The sequence below is a fragment of the Telmatherina bonti genome, assembly GCF_933228915.1.
Source record: "Telmatherina bonti genome assembly, chromosome: 14".
In the NCBI taxonomy this organism is placed as follows: domain Eukaryota; kingdom Metazoa; phylum Chordata; class Actinopteri; order Atheriniformes; family Telmatherinidae; genus Telmatherina; species Telmatherina bonti.
Window position 1 is genome coordinate 25,070,750 of NC_136612.1, and position 16,993 is coordinate 25,087,742.

Sequence of the window (16,993 nt, forward strand, 5' to 3'; positions counted from 1 at the left end):
TTCAGCACTACATAAATTGTTGAAGCTTTGTAGGTGTAGTTCTTTCCTATTCTTGCTTGACATGTAACTTCAGTTGCTCAACAGTCCAGTGTCTCTGTTGTAGTTTGTTGAGCTTCATAATGCACCAAACATTTTTAGTGGGAGACAGGTCTGGACTGCAAGTATGCCTGTTTAGTAAGCTATATCTGCACTCTTTTAGTACAAAGCCACCTTCCTGAATGTGGTTTGGCATTGTCTTTCTGAAATAAGCAGGAATGAACCTGATAAAGATGCACATGTATGCAGTATATGTGGCTTCAAAACTTGTGTGTACCTTTCAACTTTAACGGTGCCTTCACAGATGTGCACGTTACCCATGACATAGACATAACACAACCCCATTTCACCACACACTGGCTGATAACAATCAGACAGTCTTCTTCCTCTTTATTTACAAGTTCTCAACTTCCATGATTTCCACAAATAGTTTAAAATATGTGCTCGTCAGACCACACCACACATTTCTACTTTGCATCAGTCCATCTCAGATGAGCTTGGGCCCAGAGGAGTAGGCAGCATTTCTGGGTGTTGTTGATATATGACTTTCACTGTGCATGGCAGACTTTTAACTTGCACTTGTAGATGTAGCGAAAAACTAAATGAGAATAGATTTTTGAAGTGCTCCTGAGCCCACATGTAACATCCTTTACACAACTATGTCATATTTTCATGCAGTTCTGCGAGAGAAATGGAAGCTCACGAGTACTCATGCCTTTCAGCCTTGCCACTTATGTAGAGATTTCTCAAGATTCTCTGAATCTTTTCTTGAAATTATGGGCTGTAGATTGTAAAGTCTTTAAATTTCCTGCAACTTTAAATTAAGAAACATTGTTCTGAAACTATAACTATTTGCTCTCGTAGTTGTTTACAGAGGTAAACCTCGCCCCCATCTTTAGGTGTCCCTGTCCCAGCTTTTTTGGAATGTGTAGCAGGCTGTTGTAGGTGAGGGGCTAGTAGGATCCAAAGAGCGGACACTTTGAGTACAGAGAGAGGTGTATTGATTTTCCACAGATTCCTGTGAATTCTTCCAGCGGAGCTTTCAGAGACTGGCAGACTGGCGGGCATCAGGAGGAAGGCAGGGGAGCAAGCGAACGAACAGGCAGGCAGGCTTTCTCTGGCAGGAGGAAGACAGGACAGGTTACAATCAAGGTCAAGCACAAGCAACGTGAGCTGAGGCCGAGAGCTGTTTTACCACAGGGCAATCAACAATCTGGCGCTGGATAGCAGGCAGAGCTGGTCTTAAATAGGTGGTTCATTGATTGCTGAGATGTGGATCAGCTGTGCCTCCAGTTGTCAGCTGACCGCGCCCACCAGGGAACAGGAATCACCACAGTACCCCCCCCCCCCCCCCCTCAACGGGAGCCACCCGGCGACCGGAACTTCTCGGGATGGGCCTGACGGAAATCCCTGACCAGGGAAGGATCAAGGATGAAAGAGCGGGGGACCCAGGCCCGCTCCTCAGGGCCATAACCCTCCCAGTCCACCAGAAACTGGAAGCCCCGGCCGCGACGGCGCACATCCAGAAGACGCCGGACGGTGTACGCCGGGCGACCAGCCACAAGCTGGGCAGGAGGAGGGGGCCTGGAAGGAGGGACCAGAGGACTGGAAGACACAGGTTTTAACTGGGAGACATGGGAGAGATGAATCCGCATAGATCGGGGGAGCTGCAGGCGAACCACTGTGGGATTGATGACCCGCTGGATCTCAAAGGGTCCCAGGTAGCGGGGAGCCAACTTCTTGGCGTCAGTGCGCAAGGGAATGTTCTTTGAAGATAACCAGACCTTCTGACCAGGAGCATATTTGGGCTCAGCTGTGCGACGGCGATCGGCCTGGCGTCGACTCCGTTCCCCAGCCCGAAGCAGAGCAGTCCGAGTCGTCCTCCAGGCCCGACGACAACGGCGGATGTGGTGCTGAACTGATGGAACAGCTACTTCAACCTCTTGGACAGGGAACAGGGGTGGCTGGTACCCAAGAGAGCCTTCAAAAGGAGATAAACCAGAAGCTGAGGATGTGAGGGAGTTGTGTGAGTACTCAACCCAGTCCAGATGGTCGCTCCACGATGACGGTTGGATTCAGCCACACAACGAAGGACGGTCTCCAGGTCCTGGTTGGCTCTCTCGGCTTGACAGTTAGTCTGGGGGTGTAAACCGGAGGACAAACTGACCGTGGCACTGATGGATAGACAAGCCTTCCACACCTGGGAAGTGAACTGGGGTCCCCGGTCAGATACTATGTCAGTGGGCAATCCATGGAGTCGGAAGACATGGTGCACTAACAGGTCGGCAGTTTCCTTGGCTGAGGGGAGCTTGGGAAGAGCGACGAAATGCACAGCCTTGGAAAAACGGTCCACAATTGTCAGGATGGTGTCTTTACCTCTGGAAACAGGTAGGCCGGTAACAAAATCCACTGCAATGTGCGACCAGGGTCTGCTAGGGACAGGCAGAGGACGTAGAAGACCAGCTGGGGGTCGATGCAAAGCCTTACTTCTAGCACAAGTGGTACAGGCAGCCACGAACTCCTGCGCATCCTTCTCCATGGTTGGCCACCAAAACCTGCGTCTGATAAGGGAGAGAGTGCGTGAGGAACCAGGATGACAAGCCAAACGGGAGGAGTGACCCCACTGGAGGACCAGGGATCAGGCGGTGTCGGGGACAAACAGTCGATCCGGGGGACCAGTACCCGGGTCAGGCTGATGTTGCTGGTCTGCTATGACTTGGTTCTCGACCTCCCATGAGACTGCAGCCACGATGCAGGAGGCTGGCAGGATGGTTTCCACCACGGAAGTGGTGGCTTCAGGGGCAAACTGACGGGACAGTGAGTCGGGTTTCTGGTTCTTGGAGCCTGGTCTGTATGACAGTGTGAAATGGAACCGGTTGAAAAATAGAGACCAACGGGCTTGGCGGGGATTCAATTGTTTAGCCGACTGCAAATACTCCAGGTTTCTGTGATCTGTCCAAATGAGGAATGGAACTCTGGATCCTTCCAGCCAGTGCCGCCAGTGCTCTAGAGCCAGCTTGATGGCAAGAAGTTCTCGGCCCCCAACATGATAGTGTTCCGCAGGGGTAAGACGTCGGGAAAAGTAGGCACAGGGGTGTAATTTCTGGGTCTCAGGAGATCTTTGGGACAACACGGCTCCTACCCCGGTGTCCGAGGCATCCACCTCCACTACAAATTGGCGGTTCAGGTCCGGATGGAGAAGAACTGGAGCTGAGGTGAACAGTTCCTTAAGTTTGTCGAAAGCTTGGGCTGCTGCGTCCGACCAGAAAAAGGGAACTGATGGGGAAGTGAGACGTGTTAGGGGGAGAGCTGTACGGCTGAAGTTGCGGATAAAGCGTCGATAAAAGTTTGCAAAACCCAGAAAGCGCTGCAGTTTTATAGAGGTAGGAGTCGGCCACTCCACAACAGCCTTGATCTTATCAGGGTCAGCTCTGACCTGTCCACGCTCGAAGATATAGCCCAGAAATGAGATGGTATCTTTATGAAAGTCACACTTTTCTGCCTTTACAAATAAGCGGTTTTCCAACAGTCTCTGAAGTACCTGTTTGACATGTTGCTCATGTTCCGAGTGAGTCCGGGAGAAAATGAGGATGTCATCCAAATAAACAAACAAAACGGTTAATAAGGTCTCTCAGCACGTCGTTAACCATGGTCTGAAACACTGCAGGAGCGTTACACAACCCAAAAGGCATGACCAGATATTCGAAGTGACCGAGAGGGGTTCTGAAAGCAGTCTTCCATTCATCACCTTTTATTCTCACCAAATGATATGCGTTGCGGAGGTCCAATTTAGTGAAGATTGTGGCGCCATGAAGGGAGTTGAATACAGAGTCAAGCAGAGGTAAAGGGTACTTATTCTTCACAGTGATAGCGTTTAAGCCACGATAATCTATACAAGGCCTGAGTGAACCATCCTTCTTCGAGACGAAGAAAAATCCAGCCCCTACGGGTGACGAAGAGGGCCTGATTAGTCCTGCACCGAGAGAATCTGAGATATATGTCTCCATAGCCTCAGTCTCTGGTCGGGAGATGTTATATAGACGGCAGGTGGGTAATGGCGCCCCCGGGAGCAGATCAATGGAACAGTCATAAGGTCTATGTGGGGGAAGAGCTGAGGCGTTGTCCTTGCTAAAGACCTCCCTTAAGTCATGATAGACTGGGGGAACGGTGGACAGGTCAAGGGGAACAGGTTGGCGGCTGGAAACAAGGGTAGCAGGGACAGCTGAATGAAGGCAGGTGGCATGACAGAAGGAACTCCAGTTAATCCTCCCACTCTGCCAGTCCAGGTGGGGGTTGTGCTGAGCCAGCCAAGGGTGGCCTAAAACCAGAGGGGATTTAGGAGAGTCAACAATGTAAAACGAGATAAGTTCTTGATTACCCGAAACAATCATCTTTATAGGAAGGGATTGCAGTGTGATGGTGTAAAGACTGCCATCCAGGGCCTGCGCAGATATGGGGGATGAGAGGGTCTTCAAGCCAATATGTAGCGAGCTAGCTAAGGATCTATCCAAAAAATTGGCCTCTGCACCAGAGTCAACCAAGGCATCAACAGAATGGGGAACATTATCGCTGAACAGGACTGCTGGGATGAGAGTTTTAGTGTGGGGAATTACCTCAGAGGATGTGGTCGTCAGTACCCCCACTGCTGCTGACGACCCTGGTCTTTTGATCGGTTGGGACAGAAAGAAATACGATGTCCAGGTAGTCCACAGTAGTAACAGTCTCCTGAGGTCCTTCTCTGCCGCTCCTCCGGGGAAACGTGCGCTCTTCCCAGCTGCATATGCGCCTCTGTGGGAGTGGCTGTGTGAGGGAAGGATGGTATTGCTCCAGAGGAATACTCCTGCTTGTTACTAGATTGGGATCTCCGTTCCCGGTCCCTCCCGCAGTCGGTTGTCCACCCGGATGGCGAGGGAAATTAGTCCCTCCAGGGACTCAGGCGTGTCACGGGTTGCTAGTTCATCCTTCAACCGGCTGTTCAGACCGTTAGCAAAAACATCACGGAGAGCGTCCTCATTCCACCCAGAATCTGCGGCGGCTGTCCTGAAATCAATAGCAAAGTTAGCCACACTTGTACCTCCTTGACGGAGGCTGAGGAGACGTGTAGCAGACTCTCTGCCTCTTACAGGATGGTCAAAAACCTCTCATCTCATGGACAAACGCTGAAAATGAATGCTGCCTGAAACCCTGTTCGTAGGCTGCTTCAGCCCAATCCAGAGCTCTCCCTTCGAGTCCGATCACAAAAGAAATCTTAGATCGATCCGTGGCGTAGGTGAATGGTTTCTGATCGAATACCAGTGAACATTGAAGCAAAAATCCTCTACATTTGCCTAAATCGCCAGTATACGGCTTGGGATCTGGAATATGCGTCTCTCTTACGGGGTGTGCTGAGTCAGGTTGGGAAGCAGGCGGATCGGGAGCAGGCAGCTGAGACGGTGCGGGACGGCCCAAGCCGGCGACGTGTGTTGTAAGCTGGGTTAGCTGAGAGAGGATCGCACGATAGTTCTGATCCAGAGTTAGCATCATTTGCTCATGTCGAGCGAGACGTGCATTCTGACCTGAAATGGTGCGCTGAAAGCTGTCAGCGGTGGCTTCCGGGTTCGCGTCCGTCGGATCCATTCAGTGGCCAGATTGTTCTGTTGTAGGTGAGGGGCTAGTAGGATCCAAAGAGCGGACACTTTCTGAGTACAGAGAGAGGTTTATTGATTTTCCACAGATTCCTGTGAATTCTTCCAGCGGAGCTTTCAGAGACTGGCAGACTGGCAGGCATCAGGAGGAAGGCAGGCAGGGGAGCAAGCGAACGAACAGGCAGGCAGGCAGGCAGGCAGGCAGGCTTTCTCTGGCAGGAGGAAGACAGGACAGGTTACAATCAAGGTCAAGCACAAGCAACGTGAGCTGAGGCCGAGAGCTGTTTTACCGCAGGGCAATCAACAATCTGGCGCTGGATAGCAGGCAGAGCTGGTCTTAAATAGGTGGTTCGTTGATTGCTGAGATGTGGATCAGCTGTGCCTCCAGTTGTCAGCTGACCGCGCCCACCAGGGAACAGGAATCACCACACAGGCACTGATTTCAAGATGAGTACTTGCAAAAAAAGAAAAACAATAAAGTTTGCCAGTTTGAGGATTTAAAAATGACCTCAGGGAAATGAATATTCACAGAAGGTATTGCATATTTCAGCAAGATAATATTAAACAACAAAATATTTCCATCAAAAGAGCGTGGCTTTACGGAAGAATGTGCTGCCATCAAATTCCAAGTCATTCAATATATCTTTGAAGTTGAAGATGTCTCAGTTTTTACATCTCATGTGTTTGTGTTATGCAATTTGCAAAGCATTGTATTGTTTTTTTGTTTTTTTTCATTTACATTTGGACTGTACATTATAACATTTGGCATGCAGGTAACCATGTGGTATTTGCTTTAAAAGCTTTGCAGCATCATTTTTAGCTTTTTGTTTCTTAATGTGTGATCTTGTAATTTTTTCTTAACTGGTTTTGGTCAAACATTTTTGGACATATTCAACTGACATGGCACACATTTTTTTTTGTCTTTTTTTTTTTTTTTTTTTTTTTGGTAGGTCACGTTTGTGTCAGCATGTTCTTAGTTTCATCTTTGTGCATGCTGTATATTTTCCCACCAGTCCCTGAAGACTTGCAGCCTGTCATCTCCATTTTCCCAGACTCACAAAAGCCCAGAACCCACCTCATTGTTTTTAAACTGTGAAATAGTTATTTAATCACCCCATCTTTCAGTGGCTCTTTGTTAAGTGTGTTCAGACCTAAAAATGACCTTGCAACTGTAACTTTGAAACAAAGAACGCATTTTTTCGACTAGGTCAGGCATCCTAGCCTATAATAGCAATGATATTGTGTCACACTGGCTGATAAGGTGTATTAGTTGAGACTTGAAAATTTCACATTGGCCACAATGTTTTTCTAAATGTTTGGCACTTGTTCTTGAAGGTAGGACTGAAGGTAGGGATGAAATTCACTGAAAGTATGCCAGCTTTTTATTTTGACTTGACATGATCAGACTACCAGACCCTTCCCAATGAAAGGTGAAATGTAAACTAAACTGACCATAAAATCAATACATTAAGAAAGTTAGCTCAGATGTCAAAAGAGTGGACAAACTCACTGTTTAAAAAACTGTGAGATCCTTTAGTTCTTACACAATTTTGGACATAACAGTTAAATATAAATATCTTAATGCAACCCCAAGGGGACACAAATCTGAATGCTCTTTGTGCCAGTCATAAGCTTGAACAAATGCAGAGAGCTTTGTAGGATTGTTAAACATATGCCAAATCAATATGTGAATCAATTCAGTGACGATGGAGATGGAAATACAGGCAGATGAGTCATGTGGTGACCTAAAATGGGAACAGGGAGGTTAATGATAATAATTCTGTGTGTTCCATTTTTAGAGAAAGATCTGAAAACTCTGTCAAGATGACTCTGCTATGAGTGTTTAAACTAAACACCACCTATTGTGAAACAGTATGTATGGCTGAATCAGCTGCAAGTTAGCTCTAAATGCCAATGGCATTGTAGCCTGGTCTGTTTTATCTTCAAAAAAGCATCCAACTGTACTCCATCTGCTTTCAAGAAGGTTTAGAAAAAAATAACTTGATTGTTTCGGTGTTCTTTCTAAACACAGCTGTTGCTATTGTCACATTGTGTAAAACATAGGCAGTCAGAGGCAAAATCCATATATATGTCATCGCCATATAGTCAGCAGGCTGGGTGCCTTTGAGAAGGTATACAGCAGGACTGTGAAACAGCACCCCACCCCTTCCTCCCTAACCCAGTCTAACCCAATGACAGCAGACAGATGAGACAGAGATGGAAAAAACAACAGAAAGAGAGTGATAAACCAGATGTGGAAAAAAAAAAAATTTCAATGTAACTTTTTTCGCACATTTAGGTGTGAGTGAGCTGTCGTAACTCTTTCCTCTCCCTGTCACCTCACCCTAACAGGAACATACAGTGGAGTTAGTAGTCATGCTGGCCATGCAAGCCTCTGTAAGAGGAGTGGCATATTGAGAGAGAGAGAGAGAGAGAGAGAGAGAGACAGAGAGAGAGTGTGAAATCCCCTCCTTCAAAGTTTTAGTTGTCAGCCTTTCAAGTCAGCAAAGAGAGAAGATTTAGAGTCTTAAAGAAAAGAGATTGGAAGAGAGGTAGACAGAAACATTGATGGGAGATTTAGAATAAAGCAACTGTTTTCACACGTGGTATTAGCATAGAATGTAGCTGCATTTTTAGATATTCAGTAACTTGCTTAGGGTGTTCAAATTATTTTATTTTTCTTCTTCCCTTTTACCAAAGATCTGGACAATTCGATTATAGATTTTTTTTAGGTTCTTTTAACTTTTTTCATACTCTGGATTTCTTCATCACCATGACAAGCAAGTGGACCCTCATGATCCTGCGTGAGTCCTGACCTCCATTTACACAATATACAATAGCTAAAATATAGTGTGTTGAAAAATGATATGTTGCGTAGACAGGAACCCAGCTAATTCCTGCTGACCCTAAACTTTATGTGCGAAGAATATGTGATGACCTAGCACTAAATTGATAGATTAATTGTGTAATTAGATGTAAATATCGAAGATATCTTGAAATATTTGTTGAAATTGCATAATTTAACTATATATGATTTTATGTCACCCTGCGGCGGACTGGTGACCTGTCCAGGGTGTACCCTGCCTTTCGCCCAAAGACTGCTGGGTTAGGCTCCAGCCGACCCTTCATTGGACTAAGCGGTTAGGATATTGGATGGATGGATGACTTTATGTCTGGTGACAGGTCGATTCAAATGCATTTATGTCTAAATTCCTTGTTTTGTTACTTTATGAACCAGCTCCCTGTTGTAAAAATATGGGCCAACAATTCTATGTGAAAAAAACGAAAGTCATAACTATGAATATGGGTCTCACTACAACGACTTACAGCCTAATATGTAAAAGATATCTGAAATAGATTACAAGAGAAAAAAGTAAGCAGGACAAATACTGCGGCTTTTTGTTTAGCAACTTTATATCAGGGTACACAAGTACAAAGAATCTCTGTTCTCTTTTAACAGAGATATTTATATACTATGATCTCATCACGCAGCTACCACATTAGTTCTACCCTGACAGTGACCACAGTCACCACTCACACCCTCAGAGGAAGAACTCTGTTTCCATTGCAACTCTGTAACAACACTGAGCGATTCCTAAAACCTTGCTTTTAGGTGGCTTCCTAAAACCACCAAGTTTGCATAAGTTTGCATTAGTGATATGATTAAAATCAAATTTCCCCAATAGTGTTACCTCCCCTGACATAATATTGATGTGACATCCACACAATTCCTCTAATGGCCTTTTCTTGATGTATCTGAGATCTTACTTCTTATTGGGTAAGTAATATAAATGTTATTAAGTTTATTTGAGTCAGTGAGTCTGATAAAATGGTAAAACTGTGTTTTATCTTCAAAATAATGCTGGTATGTTCCAACTTTCTATGTTTCTGTGGAGGCAACATGTTTCTTAAGAAAAGCTCATTGTGAACTTGGTAAACAGGCTGTGTTTTGAAAAGAAAAAGAAAAAGAGTAAAGTGACTTTTAAAACAACACATACTTTATTTATTTTAAACGTTCAACTTAATTTAAAGATAAATTGATCATATTAAGTGATGCAAAGGTACTTTGTTCCCGTTTTATACTGAGCATCACACCCATCTGGTGTAATTCAGGAAACCCAAGAGAACTGACTCTGCATTCTCACAGTGTTCACATGTGAAGTGTTACTTTGTGTTGTACGGTGCCATTTGAGATTTCATGACACAAAGGAAGTCAAATTTACACACAGAATTTAACTATTTTGGATTATACTGTAGTACTGTACACTTTGATTTTCTAACAATGCATATTTATTTCCCTTAGTGATGAAGAAAAGTTTAAATGGACAAGAAGTAACGGACTGTACCCCACAGTAACACTTCCTTGTTTGCTTTTCAGCTTCGTTCTTTTCCCTTGTGATGGTCCAGATGGAGACAGACTGTAAACTGGGGTTTGAGAAGGATGATGATGGACATTGTGTTGGTATGGAAAATAAATGAATAAATAAAAACATTAAAATAGAATTTTAAAAAAAAATACATAAGAGTCAAAAGAACACTGGTAAAGTCTCACTTTTAATTTTGTGAAATAATGAATGTTTTTATGTTTATAAGACACTAAACTTGCAGTTTTTTTTAAAGATTTAAAGAACTGCGTTTTCTGGCCTCCAAAACTGTTTCATACATGTGTCTGCCTTTTTAGAATGAAAAGATGTCTGTTTTACTTATTGTAACATTTACTTATTGTAACACTTATTGTAACATTAAAATGTTACAAATACAATATTCCACAACTACAGCATATTAAAAAAAAAAAAAGACCATTACATATTTTCTTGTGAGACTGGGCTATGTTTGCTAAAGCACTTAAGTCGAATATATATCAAATATACAGGAGAAATGTGTCTACTTTGTTTTTCTCCAAACATCAATTAAAAAATGTTACAATTGTTCAAGAAGCCATTCAACACTCCTTTAATTCACATTACTGTTTCCTTCTTTTTAAAGGTGTTAATGAATGTGAGATACCTGGTGTCTGCGGAAAAAATGCAGTTTGTATTAACACTGACAGCAGTTACTCTTGCCAGTGTTTAGATGGGTTTGAAAAATCGAGAAAAGTTTCAGAGTGTACAGGTAAGCCATCCTGTATCTGTGTCCGCAGTAAGTATGATGTTTAGCAAAAGTTTGTCACCTACAGTTAACACTTAAGCACGATGTTGTATCCTTTTCTCTTGCTTTCAGACATAAATGAATGTTTGTACAGCAACATCTGTGGACGTAATGCAAGTTGCCAAAACACAATTTCCAGTTATTTCTGCTTCTGTGATTATGGCTTCAGGATTTCTACTGGAAAGGAAACATTTAAACAAAGCGATAATGTTACATGCGAAGGTAACGTGATGATGATCCATCCTGTGCAGCAGTTTCAGTGTGATTACAAATGCAAATAAGGCAATGGCTGATTGCTAGTTTCCGTTCTCTCATAGTTCCTTCTATTTCCTTTCATGTAGATATCGATGAATGTCAAGAAGAGAACACTTGTGGACAGAATGCATCTTGTTTCAACACACAAGGCAATTATTACTGTGTCTGCAATCCTGGCTTTAGACTGAAACCTGGCAAATCAAGCTTCACTGATCATACGGAGAAGTGCGAAGGTGGGGACTATGACTGTATAAAAAGTACTAAATATGTTTTTTCAGTCAAACAACAATTTTAATTGTCATTTTAAATCATTTCTTAATTTTAGGCATGGCATGCGTCTACCACGACATCTACTGTTGTACTGGTTCTGACTGAAAGAACAAAATGTGACCTGTCTTTGATTTTCCTGTCAGACATATGTATGATTGATAAAACAATCTGTGGAAATGGAACATGCAACCAGGGAGCCAATGGACACTACTGTGTTTGCCGTGCTGGGTTCACTAACTATGGCAGCGCAAAGTCCCCCTGCACTGGTAAAAACACAGCTGTCTTCACCTTTTCTAGTAGCCATTATAAAACATCTGTTTCCTTTGTAATAAAAAGAAAATTGTAGACTGTAATATTGATCATCAAATGCAAATATTGAACAAAAATTTCTTCTTCATCCAGAACTGGATTGTGGTGTGTTTAAAGATGTGAACAGTCTGAGAGAAGTAAGTATACACCCATAACTCATGAATCTAAAATGTGCATTTCTTTGAAATATCTAATGTTACTCATTTATTTAATGTTCTCTGAATCCCCCTCACAGATGCCTGCTATTGTCCATGACCTGATGCAGCTGGAAAAAACCTGTCTGGACATTACAAAAAGTGAGAATCCAAAAGAGGTTGAAGAAAGCTTACTAAAGGTACAAATGACAGAAATGTGTTGCTATGGAAAAAAAATAAAAAAATAAAAAAACTTGAAGTTTGTCCAACCAGAACAGAAACAGGAAGTGCTTCCCCCTCAAGCTCAGACAGATGGTGTTCAGATGTATGTGCTGCACAACTCTATAGGCTATTTATGCAATATATGCAGCCTGAAAGTCTGGACTCAGTCTATGTAACTTGTTTTCTTTTCACACATTTGTGCTGCTCCTTTTCTCCTCCTGTCGCCGTAGACTCTGTTATCTTTGGTCGATGCACTCCTGGCTAGTGGAGCTCTCAATGGAAACAAGAAAATCTCCACTTTTCTGGACTTAACGGAGAATACTGTGAGGCTAATAGGACCTTTTATTACTGCTCCAGGAACAAAAAGATCCTCCGCTTACACAGGTTGAAAATTATTTTTCAATAATTTGAATGTAAACAGACAAATCATCAAAAAGATTTAAACCTACACAGAAGTAAATTCACAATTCAGATTTAGCTCTTTGATTATTATTGAAACCATTTCTAAGTATTGTCTTCAAACATCCACAGGAGAACAGTAAGTGTTCAGTAAAGCTTACCTTTATATTTGTGTCCAGAAATAGAGTTTTTGGTCGAAAAAGGGTCCGCCCCCCCCAAAGGAGCCAGGACTTTATCATCTACACATGCTCAGCTTGACATTGAGTTGGAGGTTGCTGCAGGAGATCCCTCCCATTACCCTGGTAATGATATTGCCTTTAAATAACACATTTTTAAACACTGAATTGACCCATTAAGCCTCTTTTGTTTTGCTGTGCAACAGGCTTCACAACAGTATCTATGCTGAGTTTTTCAAACCTGGAAAAATATGCGAATGGATTCTTTAGTGGGATGAAACAAGATGAGGACCAAAGTTTTAGAGTAAACTCCAAAGTAGTTACCGTCACTGTCAGTAACAGAAACTCCAGCCACCTAAACAAGCCGGTCATTTTAACTCTGTACCACCTGAAACAGGTAAAAAGGAAAGACAATCATTTTCTGTTTGGTACAATTCACTGATTCACTGTTCCCATATCACACATTTGACACTGAATTTTTTTTATTTGTTTTGTTGTTTTTGTTTGTTTCTTTTACAGTCCAATGAAACTTCTCACACCTGTGTGTTCTGGGATTCCTTTGAGAATGAGGGGACATGGTCTTCTCGTGGCTGCAGTGTGGTGGAGACTAACATGAACTATACTGTTTGTTCTTGTAACCACCTGAGCAGCTTTGCGGTGCTCATGGCCCTCTATGAGGTTGAGGTAAAATGACTCACATATATGATTCTTCTTAGCAAATGTTAAAAATTAATCTACTTCTCTAAATGCTAATAGAACTTTTCTGTCACCCAACAGAACAAGTTCGAGTTGCAGCTGATTACCTGGGTGGGCCTATCCCTTTCATTGATTTGTCTGTTCATCTGCATCCTGACTTTCTCAATGATCCGCTCCATTCAAGGCCCAAGAACCACCATCCACCTGCACCTTTGCATCAGCCTCTTTATTGCTATCATTGTCTTTCTTGCGGGCATTTCTCAGACCGAGAACAGGGTACATACTTGTCTTTTCAACTTGCTTAGTTTCCTTTGCACTTCTACCATGCTGATCCTTTTCTCTCTCTCTTAGGTTGGCTGTGCAGTGGTAGCAGGAATGCTGCATTTCTTCTATCTGGCAGCATTTTGCTGGATGTGTCTGGAAGGCATCCAACTCTTTAGGATGGTAGTCCTGGTCTTTAACACCAATTTCAGAACTGTCTACATGATGGCAGGTGGCTATGGAGTTCCTGCTGTAATTGTTGCTATATCTGCATTGGTTAATGCCAAAGGATATGGCACTGAGAAATAGTAAGTTTCCCAAATACCTTGATCTGGCACTCATCCAGATCAATCTGTGTTTGTTTTCTAATATGATTTATACTCTAATCGAACGTTATAATGTTATATAGTCTGCTCAACAAATTCTCAAATGCATTACAGTTGTTGGCTAAACCTGGAATCCATTTGGAGCTTCTTTGGCCCTGCCTGTGTCATCATCATCGTAAGAATTTAGGAATAGCATTTAGTTGAATTATTTCCTGAAAATTTAACACTATTTTCTCTTTTAAGACTCTGTGCTGTTCTCTTTCAGGTGAACATTTTTTTCTTTCTCATCACTGTGTGGAAGTTGGCACAGAAGTTTTCAAGTTTAAATCCGGACCTGGACACCTTGCAGAAAATAAAGTAAGTTGACACTGCACCACAATAATCTGAAACATTTTGTAATACACAGTGAGTCACATTTTCCGGTGTAAAAAACAGAACCTTACTTACCTACTAAATTAAATATGGGTGTGACTGGTTGTGGTGTTGCAAGTGCCAAATGACCTGCATGTGTCTTTGTTGCCTCCTGCAGGGCTTTCACCATTACTGCAGTGGCTCAGCTCTGCATTCTCGGAACGATGTGGATCTTCGGTTGTTTCCAGTTTGAGAAGGGCACTATAGCCATGTCTTACCTGTTTACCATTTTTGGCAGCCTTCAGGGTGTTATGCTCTTTGTAATGCACTGCCTATTTTCTAAACAGGTTTGTCATGTTTGTTTCTTCTATAAGAAAGCAAATTTTCAAACAAGCAGTTTGCATTAAGATGATCATGGTTATTATTTTTACTGTTATTTTGCTTTTATATTAATTTATCAGTTTATTTTATTCTAGGTGAGAGAGGAGTATGAAAGAATCCTGTCTCAGTGCTGTGTGCCTCAGAAGAAGAAGAAATACTCCGAGTTCAGTTTCTCCCACTCCAGCAAAACAAATGTAAAGCAGCTGTTTCTTTTTCAGTGCAATGGTTCTTTGCTAAATTAGATTGTTGCCCACAAGATAAGCAGGGATGTGATTAAATCTAATGTGATAATTAAACATTTGACCTGAAATAGATTTAATTAAGGTAATTTGTTAACTGATAAATTCGAAATGCTCACAAAGTCACACAAATGGTTCGTTTCAAGGTTAAAATTACATTAGAAATGTTAACATGTGAAATGAAATACAGTGTCATTCTCAGACCTAATTCTAATCATAATGTGTACTTCTCATTAGTCCAATGTGTTTGTCATCACTAACTAAGATTTCTCCATTTTGCCATTAGGGGTCCAAAAGTACCCAGGACACAGGAGAGTCTCATATTTGAGCAGCTGAACCAGAACTGGAGACTAAAGTCTGATTGACTAAAGACTGACATTTCAGACATGGTGTCAACTAACGTCATAGCCACTGCACTGATATGCTGTACTGCAACGTTTTGTAAATAGTGAGCAATAGTCCTGGATTTAGATAAGAATAAAAGAAAAACTCATTGTTTTATTGTTGTTATATATGTGGTTTATTTTGTGTAAGTATGATACATAAAAGAGTCCTGTATATTTTTACATACTATAGAAGAGCCATGAACATGACTCATGGTCAAAAAATAAAAGTGTTCCTAAATTTTTTATCATCACTTCAAAAAAGCTAACAGTTATTTTAGAGTCAGAAAAAATCAGGAAAACATTCATGTTTATATTTAATCAAAATGATGAAGAAATGGTGAGGACCTGTTATGTTGGGTACCTTTAATAATACTATTTGTCTCTTGGTACTTAATTCAACCAACCAAAAAAAACCTAGTATATTTCCACAAGCACTTTTTCTCTCTGCAGTCTTTAAAACGTTGTCGAAAATAAATATATATGAATATAAATATATTAAAGTAGTTATAAAGCCTCTTTTCTATTTATGTTTTGAATGTATGTTTTTGTACATGTTCCCAGGCATTTTTGTCAAAATCCTGCTTCTTGTAGGATTTTTCAGTATTACCAATAAAAACGTTTTTTTATTCACCAAGTTCATTGTAATAGTGTAATAGTGTACCAGTGTAACTGTTTCAAAACAAGAGTTTAAAAATATCATCATGTGGAATGTTAAATCTGTAATCCTCTAAAACCTGGTTTAGCACACATTTGGATTTTTAAACTGATGTGTGTTTCCAATGAATATTTCATTTCTTTACTTGTGTGCATTTTTACATTTATTTTCTTATTACTGTTAAGTGTAATTATTTTTTTCTTGAAATAAAGATTATTGTGTATCCTAAGTTGTCTTTTAACTGATTTCAAGTCCCCACAGTGACATTAGCCTCCAAGTGCTACCCACACATTTACATGTGTTGCTACTTCTATAAATTTATGATCATTGTTACTTATACTTCATTATAAATGTGACTGATCAGGCTTTCCAACAATGTATAATACAGAACTAATGCAATTAGTGTTTTTTACAGAGTAGGGAATTTTTTTTTACTGTCAGTGCTGGGTTGTATTGCAGGGCTTACATAGAGACAAACCTTCATGCAGACTTATGCTCACTCCTGAGGTCCATTTAGAATCACCAATTAACACAACATGCATGGTTTGGGACTGTGGGAGAAGACGGCACACCTTTGCACACGGAATACATGCTAACTCCACACAGAAAGGCTCCAGCGAGGCTTCAAACTAGTTTCAAATCATACTGTTAGCTATCACAACACTGAGCAGGCTGATATTTCCCCTTTAATTAAATTCTGTAAATTATCATGTTAAGTTCATGCCAGTGAAGCTCTGAGGTGACTATTCAGGACTGGGCTCTTTGAAATAGCGCTAAAGACTCATTTGATTTTGTTGACATGTGAACTTGTCTCATGTAAATGATCCATAAATGTATTTTTGGTTGGTGAAAATTAAAACAATAATTTTAGTCTAAAGACAAATGTAATTTATAAATGACAATGAATATGCCTAAAAGAAAACTATCCAGCAAGGAAGCAAAATGGAAAATGCAGGTCTACAAGGTAGAAATTCTTGAGCAAAACCTCTTACCAGAGAGAACTTGCAGCTGCATGTTCTTTCAGATACATCTTTCATTTACCATTTCCTCTATTTGCATGAGAGCTATTTTTCACAACTCTACAAGTACCAGATTGCAGTGTGCAGCATAGGCAGGAAGTTTGTG

At 41.6% G+C, this 16,993-nt stretch overlaps 1 protein-coding gene across 1 annotated transcript; it reads left to right on the forward strand.

Moving 5' to 3' along the window:
* The first annotated feature begins 8,206 nt into the window (after positions 1 to 8,206).
* adgre5a (adhesion G protein-coupled receptor E5a) lies at positions 8,207 to 15,882 on the forward strand. The gene is made up of 19 exons (XM_079252304.1): positions 8,207 to 8,464; positions 10,039 to 10,122; positions 10,647 to 10,772; positions 10,881 to 11,030; positions 11,150 to 11,296; positions 11,477 to 11,599; positions 11,736 to 11,779; positions 11,878 to 11,976; positions 12,229 to 12,382; positions 12,577 to 12,699; positions 12,780 to 12,970; positions 13,093 to 13,257; positions 13,351 to 13,545; positions 13,621 to 13,838; positions 13,971 to 14,031; positions 14,122 to 14,213; positions 14,386 to 14,554; positions 14,684 to 14,782; positions 15,114 to 15,882. The coding sequence occupies exons 1-19, from the start codon at positions 8,434 to 8,436 to the stop codon at positions 15,153 to 15,155; spliced, it is 2,313 nt and encodes a 770-aa protein (XP_079108430.1). The 5' UTR covers positions 8,207 to 8,433; the 3' UTR covers positions 15,156 to 15,882.
* The last annotated feature ends 1,111 nt before the right edge of the window (positions 15,883 to 16,993 follow it).